The 15,399-nt window shown below is 53.8% G+C and overlaps 1 protein-coding gene across 1 annotated transcript in view; it reads right to left on the reverse strand.

Moving 5' to 3' along the window:
• The window catches only part of CNIH3 (cornichon family AMPA receptor auxiliary protein 3), a 91,266-nt gene that overhangs the window by 24,179 nt on the left and 51,688 nt on the right, over positions 1 to 15,399 (reverse strand). The window contains exon 3 of the mRNA XM_059414048.1: positions 15,056 to 15,103. Within this exon, the coding sequence (XP_059270031.1) occupies positions 15,056 to 15,103 (48 nt within the window). The remainder of the gene's footprint in view (positions 1 to 15,055; positions 15,104 to 15,399) is intronic.

Below are 15,399 nucleotides of genomic sequence, written 5' to 3' on the forward strand. Positions count from 1 at the left end.
GGGAGTGTGGGATCTAGTGTCTGCAGGGTCTCCCGGAAGTGCTCCGCCTTGGCACCCATCAGAATCACGAGGAGGGGAGGGGGCTTTTGAAAACACCACTGCCCATGTCCCCTGGACTAGTTAAGTGAGACTTTGTGCAGGCCAGTCCCCATACTCAGATTTTAGAAGCTCCCTGGGAGATTCGAATATGCTGATGGGACTGGGAAACTCTGATCACCCAGAAGGCCTGCAGACAGAAAATCAGCCTGTGGGCTCCCCAGGAGCATCTGGCCACAGAGACCTCAACACAGGGCAACAGTCACCCCTGCACACAGCTGGGGGTGCGGCACACGGCTTCCACCTTTTGGGAAAATAATCTGGTGATTTTTTTTTTTAAGTACAAATTCATATACTCTTCAGCCTGACAATCTTATTCCTGGAATATAAAGTCACAAAGGTGTTCACTGAGGGGTATTTACTGGCAGGGGCCAAATAAACAAGGCTAAAAACAGAATGTCCAGGAATCCGTGGACTGGACAGACTGTCTGTGGGATGGCATATGAGGACAGGTTCTTAGGCAAATCCATTTTGATTTTGAAGAGTTAGCTCTGTACTAGTGACCTACAGGAGAGTCCCTAATGTCACCATATGTGGGCAGGAAACAAGTGCAAGAGACCAATTTTTCCATTATTGGGAAAAAGAAACAAGTAAGTCAGCTCCGAGAGAGAGCGTGTATGTGTGTGTGTGTGTGTGTGTGGACACGCACGTGCACCTGCCGTGTTCAAAAGTGCAAGGGAATGTGAGCACAGGGATGCAGGCCTCAGCTGGTGCCATCAGTTAAGTTAGAGTTTTAGGGAAGGAGAAGAGTTGGGGGTTTGTTAGTATTTCCTTTGTATTAACTTCGCATCAGCCCCATTTCTAGTAAAAATGAGGACAGACTACTTTCACAATTAAAATGAACCACAATTCAAAGGAAAACCAAAGAGTGAGCTCTGGGCTAAGGCTGCTCAGGGTGGAGTCTGGGCTTAGGGTCCCAGCCACGTGTCCTCATGATCCCGTCGGTGAGGGGGGACCCGGGGACACAGCGTCAAGCACTTCTCACAGCAGCTGGCAGATTTTCTACCACCCACGATAACTTAATAAACATCATCGTCCTTCAGCCTCTAGGGAACAGGCTTCCACGTCTAGGGAGGCACGACCCCTCCTAGCAGAGAGACAGGACCCAGGACCCTCTCCTCATCCTGTGCTGCCCAGAGCCATGTGTGTCATGACCTTCCCAAGCGGCCGGCACAGCGCCATGGTGTGGGCCATGCTCCTTATCATTTCTGCCAGCCCCAGGGTGGGTCGCACTGTCCAGCAACCAAGTGACAATTTCTGGACAGAGAAGTGCCAGCGATCCCCTTGGAAAGCATGTCCTATAAACAAAAATCGTTATCATAATGACATCTACAAGCAGCCCTTCGTGTGAGAGCGCACATCACGAACCTGGGTTTGGTGCTGCCCCAGGCCCGCTGGGGAGACAGGCACCGAGCTGATGAGAAAGACGGGGAACCTGGTCCCGTCCCGTGGGCATCTGACTCACTGTCTGGGCTCGGGCGGCTGGCTCTGGGCGCTGCTCCCAAGCAGGGAGCTCACTGTCCCTTTCGTTTGGCCCTTCTCCCCCTGAGAATGAGGGGGGCCGTCTTCACAGGCTTTCCTCAGTGTAACTTTGCTTTTCATTCTGATGAACATGCCATAAATCCCATGGAAACAAGCAACGTCTTGTCCTTGCTTTCATTGGATTACCACCTGTTACTCACTGAGGAGAAATTCAAGGAAAGGCCAACACTCTCTCCTCACCACAGGGATGTCATCTTCATTAAAACCCTTCTCTGATGCATGGATCCTTCCCGCAAAACCTGCACATTGAAGTCCTAGCCCCCAGTACCTCAGAGAGGGTATTTAAGGTGGTCATTAAGATAAACGAGGTCATTAGGCTGGGTTGGTTGTGATCCAATATGACCTGCGTCTTTGTCAGGGGACCCGTGAGGACACACTGACACGTAGAGGGACGACCATGTGAGGACACAGGGAGGTGGCTGTGGGCAAGCCGAGGGTCAGCCTCTGAAGGCACCAGCCCGCCTACACTTGATCTTGGTTCTCCCAGCCTCCACGACTGCGAAGAAATGAATTTCTGGCGTCTAAACTGCCCAGATGTGCCAGGCCTCACAACTAACACGGGTAGAGGGTGCCGCACCTTCCGACGACTCTTGTCAGCCAACCTGCCCCCAACAGTCTCTCAAAATTGTGAAGATGCCTTTGGTCTGAAGCTCTCAGCCTGCACTTGACTTGGAGGTCGGGGACCCGCTGAGAGGGGCAGGCGCACAGGACCCATGGGCGCAGGGACAAATGTTGGGTGCCCTGGGGTGGCATCCTGGCGCCTCTGAGGGACACAAAGGCAGGGGACTGTCCTGTGAAGCATGGACATGGATACACGAGGACTTCCAGAAGGATGGGAGCCTGGGAGTCAAGCCGGGTGACTCCACACCCATGACCATGGGTGGGGGCCATGGAGGAACTACGAGGCCACCCACCAAGCTGCCCTGGTGGCCTGCTGCTTGCAGGGAGAGCGCCGAGCGGGGAGCCAGGCGCCCAGACCACCACTCCCACCGTGCTGTCTACTGGGGACAACCAGCATGTGCCTCTGACTTTCCCCTTCCTGCCCTCACTGCCTTCCTCTTCAAGTCCTGACGCTTGGCTCACGAGATGCTTTATGAATTAACAGGAAACAACCGGACATCGGTGTAGTTGGTGGCCCCAGCATGGAGAAAGCATCTGATAGCGTGGTGGCCAGGGTGAACTTCCAGCTCACCCAGGGAGGGGGACAACGGCCCTCGAACTGTCAGCGGTCCATCCTGTTGGCATAATCTGAAGGCAGGAGCCCGGCTAAGTAGCTCCTTTCTTTGCTTCCCGCCGGGACACCAGCGGTCCTGACACCACTCTATGTGGATGCCTGGAGCACACTTGCCATGGTGAGGTCCCCGAGCAAAGACCACAGTAGCAGAACTGTTCTCACTGTGGGCTCCCCGCCCACCTCCCTGCGCTCCGATCGGTGACCATTGTCCTCCATGATCCCATCATCGCTTGCACCATTTGGCAGACACAGAAAAGGAAAGGGATGGTGCTTGTGTCCCCCTGTGATGATGCCATTCTGTGTTCGTAGAGCCCGTCCAGGCAGCCAGCGCATTTCCCTGTCTACCGCCGGCTTATATGTATGAAACAAAACTCCACGTATTTTGTAACTGTCTGTGTGCCATGGACACGGCTTAGGGATCAGAGCCAGTGAAACTCTATGCTGGAGGAGGACCAAGGCCCCGAGTTGCTTAAAGAACCACAAATCCCACATCAGTGGTGAATGCAGCCAGCACGGCAGCGCGGGTAACCTGGGGGGCGGGGACAGACACATCGGGAGCATGGGACTGAGTTCCACACCTGCTGAGAGCCCCCAGCAAGGCTCATCTGAGTCCTGGGGGTCTCTGTGTCGATGCAGGTCAGCGCTGGGATCTCATTGTACAGACGGGCAGAGCCCAGGCATGCCACAGGGAACAAGGGACCATGAGATTTGGGGAATGTTGGCACATTCTGGGACCTAGAAACATGACCCAGAAATGTTTCGTGCTTTTTCAGCAACTGGGCAAAGGGCAAGAAAGGCCGTCTGGGAGGGTAAGCATTTGGGTGTCGCAGGGCAGGCTGTGGGGGGGGGCGGTTGTTGAAAACAGGAGGTTTTGCTCCTTGTCACATTGTGGGAAAGGGGGCTTCTGGAAGTAAAGCTGCACTGAGAAAAACAGGCTATGTGCAGATTGTGTGGAGCCCTCCACCTCCCCAGGGTGACCCTCTCCTCGGAAGCAGGCAGTCCGGTGCCTAACCCCCCGCCCCCAGCACATTCCTGCCCTTACTCTGCCACATTTAGGGAACCGGGGCGCTCTCACTCACACCCTGAGGGGCATGCCAGGGCGTGCCACCCCACACCTGCTTCGCCAGAGCTGGGCTTATCTCCAACTCCGAGATCAGCAGCCTTGCCCCAGGGGCTTCCCAAATCCTGATGCTCAGGCCATGTCCCACACCCACGGGACAGACTCTGGGGGTGGGACCCAGTGGGTGCCGATGGGCAGGCAGGTTGAGAACTGGCGCTCAGACCCCATCTGCTACCGTGCTCACGCACCGGGCAGCGAGGGACGCTCCACAAGACAAAGCGCGTCACACATGCCACCGGCCTCTCTGGTCCTGTCCCCGCCTTAATTCCATGCTCAGCAGACAGATTTCCGCTATAAGCCATTATGTGGCCACCAGGCTCTAGTACCCTGGTTCATTTAGCTGATTAACATAAAGCAGACACCATGCTTGACAAGGTGGTAGAGACACAAATTAGGAGGGCATGATCCTGTCCTTCAAAAATGCAATTATGTAAAACGTGTGTACATACAGCTCTAACATAAGGTCCCATGTGGTTGGGGCTTCGGGAAACTCTGAGGCAGGAAGTCAGGAAAAAAGCAAGACCCATTTTAGCTGGACTGAGCGTATCTCCACAGTTCTCTCTCTCTCTCAGTCTCTCTCTCTCTCTCTCTCTCTCTCTCTCACACACACACACACACACACACACATCCATCCCCCACAGCATATGACACCAGGCCATGGGCACAGCAGCTGCTAAATGATTTCCAGTCAAATGAATGAATCCAGTCAGCTTAGTGCCCGCTGGAACGCGCCAAGCCAACATCCGGGAGGCCTTGGCCCCCCTCTCCAGCCCCACGATGCACAGGCTTCTCCAGGTTAGCACCAGCACCCCAACCTCCAGGACCCCATCTCTCCCCACCCCACCCCCACCTCTGCCTGGCAGGGCCCCTCCCCCTACTCATGCAGTGCATAACTGTGGCCATGAGCTCTGTGCTGGTGGTCTGCTTGACTGATTCGAGTCGAGATCTCTCTTTTTCCCTGGAACAAAATCCCTGCTCTTTGGCTGATCCCCCCCAAAATAAGACCAGCTGTGTCTACTTGCCTAAGATCTGGCCAATGAGTTAAGTGGAAGATCTGGCCCTTTCCCCTCTCCTCCTCCCCCCGGGGCTTGAAGGGACACCGTGGTGTGACACCCCTGCAGACTGCATGGACAGGCAGGGGGAGTTTGGGTCCCCAGACGAACCCTTGGGACAGAGTCTCCTCTTACCACATCCCGCTCTGGACGGGGTGAGCGTCCCCGACAGTGAGCGCCCTGTGTCCTCCACTGCCAGTGGCTCCCACACTCATCACTTGCTCCTGCCTCCCACAACCGCAGCACTGGGAATTCCTTTTTACACTCAGGAGAGGAGAGTGGGGTTACAAAAAGCAGCCAGTGACTGGGCGACTTCTCACGGCAAAACCACCGGCTCCGTAACTCCACCCAGAACCTCAGACTGTGAGACAGGCCTTGCCAACAGCCACAGGGAGGGCATCGGCTTCCTTTTCTGGTCCACATGACTGTGGAGACCAGAAGGGAAACCAGGTGCTTGTCACTCTTAGTCGGTGGCCTGCAGAGATGGGTCCCTTGTGTGCAGTAAGAAGCTGGGGAAGGCATAGAAAGTTACCAGCTCCCACAGACAGGAGCAGCAAGGGAGAAAGGGTGTGGGCATGGGCTCTGGAGCCAGACCCAGGATCTGGGTGACCTTACCACCTGCTGGTGACCATCACACTACCCACTTCACAGGAGATGCCACTCGTGGCCATCCCAGGGTCCCTGCACAAACCCGCTGAGCCTGCACTCCCCGGAATGAGGCATATGTATGTGACTGTGAGTGTGCATGGTGTGTGCAGGTTTATAGGACTTTGTGCGTGTGTGCACCGTGCCTGTGTGTGTATTAGCCTAGTCAGCTGCCCACACCCTCTGCACAACATGGCTTTGTTGGATGCATGCATCTACATGTACGCAAACAGAGAGATTTGCAGGGACTTGTTTGTGTAAATGCTGGGGAAGTCCCAGTTCTGCAGGGTAGACCCGCAGGCCAGAGATCCAGGGAGGCCCCATGTTGCAGTTGAAGTCTGTGGAATTCCCTCTTGCTTGGAGAGGTCAGGTTTTTTTCTTTGAGGGCTTCAACTGATTACACAAGGCTCACGCTCATTGAGGAGACCAATCGTTTTTATTCAAAGTCCACCAATCTAAATATTAGTCTCACCTACAAACACCCTCATAGATCCATCTAGAATCATGTCGGACCACGTGTCTGAGAGCTGTGGCCAGCCAGGCTGACACCTGAAATCAGCCATCACTGGGGGTGGGCATTCAGGAATCCATACTTTCAACAACCTCCCCAAGGTGATGTGAAGCCCTGCCAAGTTTGGGGACCACTCTCAGTGAGGCACCTCAAGGTCACTGCCGGTTTCAAGGCTCTCCCTCCACCTCCACAAGGGTCGCTGGCCGTCCTCAGTGGAGTGGAACCAGTCTTCCTCACGTGGGGCCTCGAAGACGTTCCCTCCACGCAGGGCTAAGGACACAGTGAGCCGGGGCTGCTCCTCAGGCCCAGGGCTGCCTGCCATTGGCCACACTCCCTGGCTAGAAGCTCATCTCTCCTTCCCCTCTTCCATAGCAGATATAGTTCTCCAGACCCTGGGAGCTGCTTGAGAATCCCCAGGACATCTGCCAACCACTCAAATCACCAGAAACATCTCACTAAGTCCCTCCAGCATGGCTGCCCACAGACGCCCCTATGGGGCATTATCCAATAACAGGGCAGAAGACTCCCAGGCAGCACGTCCAACGGTCCCGCAGATCTGTCTCCTGCTTCAACCCTGTGCCCCTGCAACCATTTAACGTCTTATTTTGAGTTTCTTACGACCCATCAGCCATGAGCTCCCAGATGCGTCAGAGTCATTCCATGGACACGGATGTCACTGTCGACCTCCTGGTCCACCCGTGGGCCTCTTACTCCCACACCCACCTCTCTCCAGGCTTCTATATGCACCGGAAGGACGTGGCTCTGGAGGGTGTGGGCCACTTCTCCCGCAAACTGGCTGAGGAGAAGTGGACACTGAGCGCCCTGAAAGGAGAACCAGTGTAGCCCTGGGGTCAGACCCTGGACACCACGGAAGCCGCCTGGGTTCTAGAGAAGAACCTGCACTGGACCCTTGTGGGATCAACGTGCCTGGGTTCTGCTTACATGGACCCCCATCTCTGTGACTTCCCAGATGAGCAGATGAGCTCATCCAGAAGCCGGGCGGCCCCCAGGCAAGACTGGGCGAGCATCTCTTCGAAAGGCTCACCCCCAGGCACTATGAGGTGCCTCTGGAGCCCCATAGCCCTTGGGGCCCCCCAGTGGACCCCCATGTTGAGCTTGTGTCTGAGCCTCTCCCTGCAGCCATGAGGCAGCTTTTTAACCCACCCCTGGGGCCCTCACCCAAGCCCTAGACCACATGGAAACAATAAAGTTTTCTGTAGCAGAAAAGAAAAAAAAAAAAAACCCCTCCCAAGACCTCCTACAGCAGAACTTCTGGAAGTGGTTTCTAGCAGAGCACCTTAGAAGACCTACACTGGGGGCAGGGGGTGCACCTGGGGGGCTCAGTCGGTTAAGCGTCTGCCTTCAGCTCAGGTCATGATCCCAGGGTCCTGGTATCAAGCCCCACATCGGGCTCCCTACTCAGCGGGAATCCACTTCTCCTCTGGCCCTCCCCCTGCTTACGCTCTCTCTCTCTCTCTCTCTTTCAAATAGATTTTTAAAATCTTAAAAAAAAAAAAAAAAAGAAGATCTTTATGGGGGGTTTCGACACACAAAGTGGTCAGGAACCACCACTTCCACTAATAATAGACACAATAAAGCAGTGCATTGTTTACTGCTTCTGACATGATGCTCGCACACGATTTTGCACAAGACAGATCACAAAACTTTCCTGCCAGTGGTAAGTGTCCTCCGTGGGCAGGAAGTAGAAGTCCTGGGTGTAGCATGCACACTGGAGACAGCAAGGCCGTGCTGCAGTGTTGGGAGGGTGCTGGGTGGCTGACAGGCTCACTCACTAGCTCAGGAACATGTTCACAGCCCTGGCCTAAAAACATGCAGGATCCAAATCCATAACATGGATCTACTGCCAATTTCTGCACATGGCTGGCTTCCAGGGCTGCTTGCAAACAGAACCATGGAGAAGTCCTTTAAGACCCATGGCATGAATGAGGTCACCTCTTTGGGGGAAGTGAGCTAAGACCTCTGTACAGCTGTCATGACAAGAAGAACAGGCAGAGGTGCAAGTCCCCTGCGGACGGTCAGACTGCCCGTGTCTCCCGCATCTACATGAACAGACCACTCACTTTGCACCAGAGAAAGGGAAAGGCTAGTTTTGAAATAACCAAGAATCTTTTCCACAACTTTTGCCAGGAATTGCAGACTATAAACATGGCAGCCTCATTCCCAGGCCTAACAGATGTCAGCTGGGTGAGGGATTGTAGCCTGGGGGGGAAAGACAGAACTCATGCGGAGGAAATGCTGCTCACAGTGGAACAGCCACTGGCACAAGGTAGAGATGTACCCAGCCCAGTGCCCTGAGCTGGGCCCCACAGAGGCATTAGTGATGTGGTCCCTGCCCCAGAGAGCTCACAGCTGGGTCCCCTTCTGTCCAGCCTTGGTGGCCTCGGACTCTCAGAGAAGGGCCGTGGCCATGCCAGTTAAGCGGCCCAGACATATGGCACTGATGTCATCTCACCACTAAGCCCGCGGGTCTCAGTTTCCCCAACTGAAAATGAGGGGTCTGGCCAGATGAACTCGAAGGTCGATTCCAGGTTTAGAATTTCATCTCCTGGTCCTATACCGAACACCAGCCTCGGGTCCCACATTGTGCTAAAATCCGGGGTCCTGAGGATGAACAAGACATTGGTGTCTACACACCACATCTTCATTATCCATCCATCCATTGATGGACGCTTGGGTTGTCTCTGCAACTTGGCTACTGTAAATAACGCCATGACGAACACAGGGGTGCACATGTCTCCCTGACTTAGGGTTTTCACTTCCTTTGGATAGATAACCTGAATTCGAATTGCTGGACTATAGGGCATTTCTATTTTTTACTTTTGAGGTTCCACCATCCTGTTTTCCAGAGCAGCTGCACCAGTTTGCATTCCCACCAATGGGCACGAGGGATCCCTTTTCCATATATCCTCACTGACACTTGTTATCCTGTGTCTTTTTGATGCAAGCTCTTCTAACAGGAGTCAGGTGATGTCTCCTTGTCCAGACCCCTGAATCTTAATCCCCTTCATACAGACACGTGGTAGATTGAATTATAGTGCCATTATGGTGCCAATGAACAGGCTCACTATATCCACACCGTTGCCTGTAAGTCCGTAGTCCCTCCCACTCCTGCCCTGCGTTAGGGAAGGTCACTGAGAGGACATGATCAACGGTTGACCCGTGAGGTGGACCCTGGTGATTAGGGCTCACTAACCCTTCCCCTGTCTTTGGAATGTGGGTCCTGTCTTCCCTGTTCCCAGGAGCCCCCCCCACAGCGGGATAGCCTTCAGACAGATGTGGTGCTGGGACTGTGTGAACTGTCCATGGGACTAGGCCCCATTAAGGCTCTTTATAAACTTCTAAAACTCGGTGGGTAGATGCAGAGATCTACTCATCTCGTGGCTTCCCAAGACAAGCGCCACGTGTCCATCCCCTCACTTGTGAAGCCGGCCACCTGCCAGCCGGAGCGGCCTGCCTTTCTCCTGAGGCCCTCGCCGCCCTCTGCTCACACCTGGGAGGCTCCCGAGGCACTTTCAGACCAATAACCTGGCCTTGGTCATGTGACTCGCTTCAGCCAACAGGACACCAGCAGATCTGATGCAAATCGAACCTTGAAGTGTTTCCAAGCCTCCCGCAGCTTCTCTGTGACACCATAAGAAGGGCCTGGGCACATGCTGGAGGACCAGGAAGGAGCAGAACAAACACCCCCTTTTCCCTTAAGCCCAACCAACATGGGGGGAGCCAACCAGGTGACCCAGGGACCCACCAGAAATGGAAGCTGGCTTAATCCTCTATTATCATCATAATGAAGAACTCAGAAAGACAGGGCCAACCAGCCTTGGGCCGGAGGAGTCAGAGCTGCTGCAGGGTCCTCTGCGGGTCCTGCGGTGGCCTTGGGAGCAGAGGGAAGGGGGGACAGGGCTCCTGCCCCCCCACCCCCCGACTTAGGGTTCAGCACCTCCGTGACAGCACCCCTGTTCACACAGCACGTAAAATGTTCCATCTTCCCCTGTGACTAACAAGGACTTTGCCACAGAAAGTGACTGGAAATACATTATACATGAGACACAGTTTCTGAACTGGTTGCAAGTGTTGTTCCAGGATATTTTTACTTCTCTTCAAACATTCCCTCCAGGGGTGAACTAACCTAACAAGAAGTTAAATGGAAATAGAAAAGAGTCTTGGAGGACTCCACTGGGCCCCATCCCGACAAGCCAGCCCAGGACAGGGCCCCCTCGGCCCTCTGTGGCTTCAGGGTCTTGTATCTTCCCTTCAAACAGCCCAGCGATGTTAGCGGAGCTCAGGTTCACAGGGTGCATGCTTCAGAGAACCAACAATTTCCCCAATTTGGGGATTAAAAATGTGGATTCTGATCAGACCTGTCTTCAGATCCCAGCTCCACTGACCTGGGAAGCTTGAGAGGTAAACGTCTCCACGCCCCAGCTTCTCATCTATCAAGTGGGGTTCCAGTTCTTTCTTTTAAAGGCAGACAGTGGTCACTCAGGAAATGTAAGCAGCTCTCAGACCCGTCACGCTTTAGAAACCCTCCAGCCAATAGAGAATTCAGATCTGGAAGATTTCTGAGTCAAGGACGGCCTATGGTCACTGTTTGCGTGCCCCTTTTCACTGCATTACGTCTCTCAAATAAAATACACCACTCCCTCCAGAACCCCGCAGGAAGAACTGCACCAGCCACCAAAAAGTCAGTCCCTTATGGCAGGGATTAGAGAAAAAGGACCATCTTCGCTCTTCTTCCAAGTAGCTAATGCATGACAAACATTGTGATCCCAAGCGACGTGGGTCTTTCTCTCGGTTCCAGTCCGTTAATGCATTCAGTAGCCTCCTTTGAGGTCAAAGAAATGAGGGCAGAGTTTGAAGCCTTCCATTTATAAATGTGTAGAGTCAGCAAACAGCTGATGTCTACAGGCGCAGGACACAATCACTTTTTTAAAAAAGAATCTCCCCCTTATGTAAGTAGCACATGCTTACAGCCATTGCCTTAATAAGGCTGCATAACAGTGAGCCATTGCCTTAATAAGGCTGCATAACAAATCATTCCTAAATTCAGTGATAATCAGTCATACTTGCTCGTGCATCTAAAGGGCTCTGAGCTCCAGGTACGCTGGGGTCTGCCTCCCAGGCTCCTTGCACCAGTGGGTTGACCTTGGTGGTGTCAGAAGTTCAAGACAGCAGGGACACCCAGGACTCTGAAGACAGCAGCACACATGGCCGGCCCAACATGAGTGTGGGGGAGGGGACCTGCGCAATCACATGGGAAGGTCATGGGTACAGGCAGGGCTAACTTCAGGGACGGGACCCATGCAGACGCACATGACCCCACTGACACAGGGGAGGGGGAAGAATTGGGATCAACAGTGTGATCTTCCTACTCGCCAAACGGGCTCTGTGCTGAAACCAGGTCCTCACCGCTCCCCACCTCCTCCAACCCCGCTGGCGGGACCTCATCGTGGAACTCCTGCAGGGGACCTGGGATTCACGGCGTTCAGGTGTACCTCACCCCATGCTGCTGTCTCCGGCCCCGCAGGTGTGTTTCAGGTAAGCATGAAGGGGGAGCGGCACAGGTGGTCACTAGTGGTAACACGCATGGCCTTAAAACCACCCTGTTCTTTCCAGATTAAAAGCTGGCACACCCGCCCCCTCCCACCAGCCTGATTATATCCCAGGGAACTTGACACCCCAGACCCCCAGGCCCATGCACTCCTCCTCCTCCTCCATGTCCCAAGGCAACTATTCAATGGAGGATGGGAGAATTATTCACCCACCAGGGGTTTTATTCACCCACCCACACAAATATCAGAAACCCACAGCGTGGTTGGAGACGCGCTTGTGGAGTTTGGGGGGCAAGTTGGAGATACACCTAAGTGTCAAAGCCAGAAGGGACATCCCAAATTCTGCCGCAGAGTCCCTTCCCCCTCGGGCAGGCTCAGCCCACACAAAACCGTCACAGACTGTTGTCTGATGTGGCCCGAGGAAGGTGACATTTCATGGGCCCCCGGGGACAACCAAGTCCAGGCTCTGGTGAGCCCTGCTCACGAAGCCCGCTGCTTCTCACGCCAACCTGGGTCTCCATATCAGCTCCTTCCCTCCAACCCTTTCCTGAAGGGGGAGACACAGCTAGGCCATCCCCCCGCAGGTCAGCCTCCTCCTCCAGGAGCCCGTGATGAGTCCAGCTCCCAAGCTGTCCTCCACCACGACCCACAGAGCCCACGTCCCGCTCCAGCGGGAGAGCAGCATGTGAAGTGGCTCTTGCCACGGAAAATGAATCCCACGCGTACGTTGACGCGAGAATCCTACAGTTCAGACAATCCTACAGTTCAGAGAACACATTTTCTGATAATTAGAGAGCTAAAAATGGATCCACTTTGAAAATCCCTTCCTTCCTCCCGAGAAAGCTGAGGAGGTGGTTTAGCAACAATCAGCCGCGGAGATACATCACATTCTGGGTGTTTGGGGGACAAGTTCCAAGAAATTTCTTGGAAGGTACAGTTCCCAGAAGGTGGCGGGGCTAACCAGACCTGCTGGCCCTCCCCACGTCCCCGGCAAGGGCTCCAGCTGGGGAGGCCACCGGCCACGGGCCACCTCACCTGCCTCGGCACTGGGCATGCACAAAGGGATGTCACAGGGCACTCCTGGCAGCCGCCGAGGGTCAGGTGACAGGAGACGTGGGGCAGCTCAGAGGCTCACACACCTGTATCCTCTGGCTGAATCTCAAAGCAGGTGCACGGGGAGGGCTCTGTTCTCACCGCCCCCAAGTTAGAGTTTCACCGAGGCCTGGATGGATAATCAGGGGCAGGGACAGCCTCCAGTTGCAGCAGAAGCCTGTGTACCCCACTGCCTCTCCCATGGAAGGGCTCAAAGCTGGCAGGGAGCAGACGCGGGTCAGGTTACCGCATAGACCCCAAGGAGGGCAGCGGGAGTGGACAAGGTAGGAGAAGCTGTCAGTTAGGGACCTGCCAGGTCAATGGCAAATGCAATAAAGAGTTACATGTGACTTTAAAAATACGAATCTGATGTAAGTAGTAAATGTAGTAAAATATAGTAAATGTACATGTTTCGGGCTCGGTTCTCAAGCAGCACAGGACACGCAATCGGGCACAGCTGTGATACCTAAGAACTTGAAGTCAGTGTTTCCTGTCCTCATGTGTCTACCATGGGCCCTCCTCCCTGATGTTTCCCGCTAACGAGGAACAGCATCTGCATCTGCATGCACCAGAGCAGCAGAGGCCATGGCATGGCAGGGAAGGACCACATGAAAAGGACAAGAAACAAAAAAAGGTACTTGGAGTGTGTTTCCTGGAACAAAATGCCTCCATCTACTGTTGATAGAAATTTATGCAAACTGTCTGTAAATTTGCAAATGGTAATGCTAATTCCTGCCCAGCCTCTGTTCTTTCATGGCCTCGGCTTTGACCTTGGGCTATAAGGAGGAGCCTGGCAGAGGCAGCCACTTGCCACTGTTCAGCCAGAGTCCGTGCTGAAGGGTGAGCCAGACTCATGAGATGGGTATGGATTATTACCCTGCAGGAGAATCCGGGAGGCATATTCAGGACAGAAGGAAGGGAGGAATCGTGACAGACACTTAGGGGTCAAACTGGAAGCTAAAGGGGTTACTGGTGTCCAAGATACGATGAGGGAAAATAACTGACAAATTCATGAATTGCCCTTAAAACCAAATGTCATGTGTTTTCTTACATCACCCTCTACTCTGGATTGCTAATATTTTTCACATGTATTTTCCTTATCTGACCACCTCTCCCTGCTGCAACCCACCAGCTGGGGAACTCTGCCACACCGAGGGTCCAGGAAAACATGAACAGACAAGTAAGTAGCTGGGAAAATAAGTAACTGCTTCATTAAGCTCGCTCCTCCCATGAAAGGTGCCATTATGGAAGTAGAGAAAAAAATTCAAAAGAGCACAGTTATTGTCCTCCATTAATGTTGGCAGGGTAGTTGTTTCTCTCCTATTCACCTAAGACTCTGGGTTGACAGATGGCTTCCCCATGTCCCATGTGCTTTGAACAGAGACTGGGGATGTCCTTTGGTTCCAGGCAATGGGCCCTGCTTCCTTGACCTGCCAGCAGCTGTTCCCTGCACTTTGCCGCAGAAAGCAGGCACGAGCCTGACTGGGGAGCGGCAGTTGCTCTGCCGCAGGGCCTCCCTGGTTATGTGAGAGAGGCATGCTAAAAACCAAGTGTGAGTTGCATGTGCACACGTGACCATGTGTGCACATGTGACCGTGCATGCACACATGAGCGTGCGTGCACACATGACTGTGCATGTACACGCAGGCTTCCCAGACACACTTAGGGCCACTGTGACTGACCACCCATCCATTCAAACAACTCTCCCAATGCTTGGCTCCCCCTTCAGCAACATTTCCCGTCCCGGTCGTAAAACACTCCCAGTGACACTGTCCATCAGACTGCAAAGCTGAGTGGCAGGCTGAAACCTCAAAGGAAACCCACCATCTAGTTTAAAATGTCCCTGAGTGCAGCACCAGCCAGGAACAAAGGCTGCGAGGGAACCTGAGCTGGAAATGTCATCCGTCATCACGAGAAAGGAAAGAACCTCTAAGTCCAACCAGAGGGCACCTGCAAATATCCAGCACTGCCTGTCACTTTGATTGATGGCCACCCTTCTAATGAGCTCCTTTTATCTCTGGAGGTTTCCAACCAACATAAGGCTTCATTGCTCCCCCCATCCCCTCCCCTGCCATTTGCCTTTTCGGGGAGACAGCACCGGAACAGGCACTGAGCCTCACTTGCCCCTTCCACTGGGTGACCAGCCACGCCCATGGGACTATCCATCCCCAGGCGTGGAGCTCCCGCACTGACCTTTCTCAGGAGGAAGCAGATGCGCTCGATGTTCCTCAGCCGTTCCCTCTATCGGGGTGCACAGGAAAGAAGAAGAGGGGAGGTTAGATGCTCTGCTGAAGGAACGTGAGCAGCCCCCACAGTCCGCCCCCTGGGAGAGGAGGCAGAACACCCCTGAGGCCTGCAGGCTCCCTCCCAGCAGCTCCTAACCAGAGTTTTTGCTCATAGCACTCAATAGCAAAAACAACAAACAACAACAACAACAACAAAAAAAAAAAAACCACAAATAATCCAAATGAAAATATGCAGAGGATCTGAACAGGTATTTTTCCAAAGAAGACATACAGCTAGCCCTGCGGCTGTAT

The sequence above is a fragment of the Mustela nigripes genome, chromosome 10, assembly GCF_022355385.1.
Source record: "Mustela nigripes isolate SB6536 chromosome 10, MUSNIG.SB6536, whole genome shotgun sequence".
In the NCBI taxonomy this organism is placed as follows: domain Eukaryota; kingdom Metazoa; phylum Chordata; class Mammalia; order Carnivora; family Mustelidae; genus Mustela; species Mustela nigripes.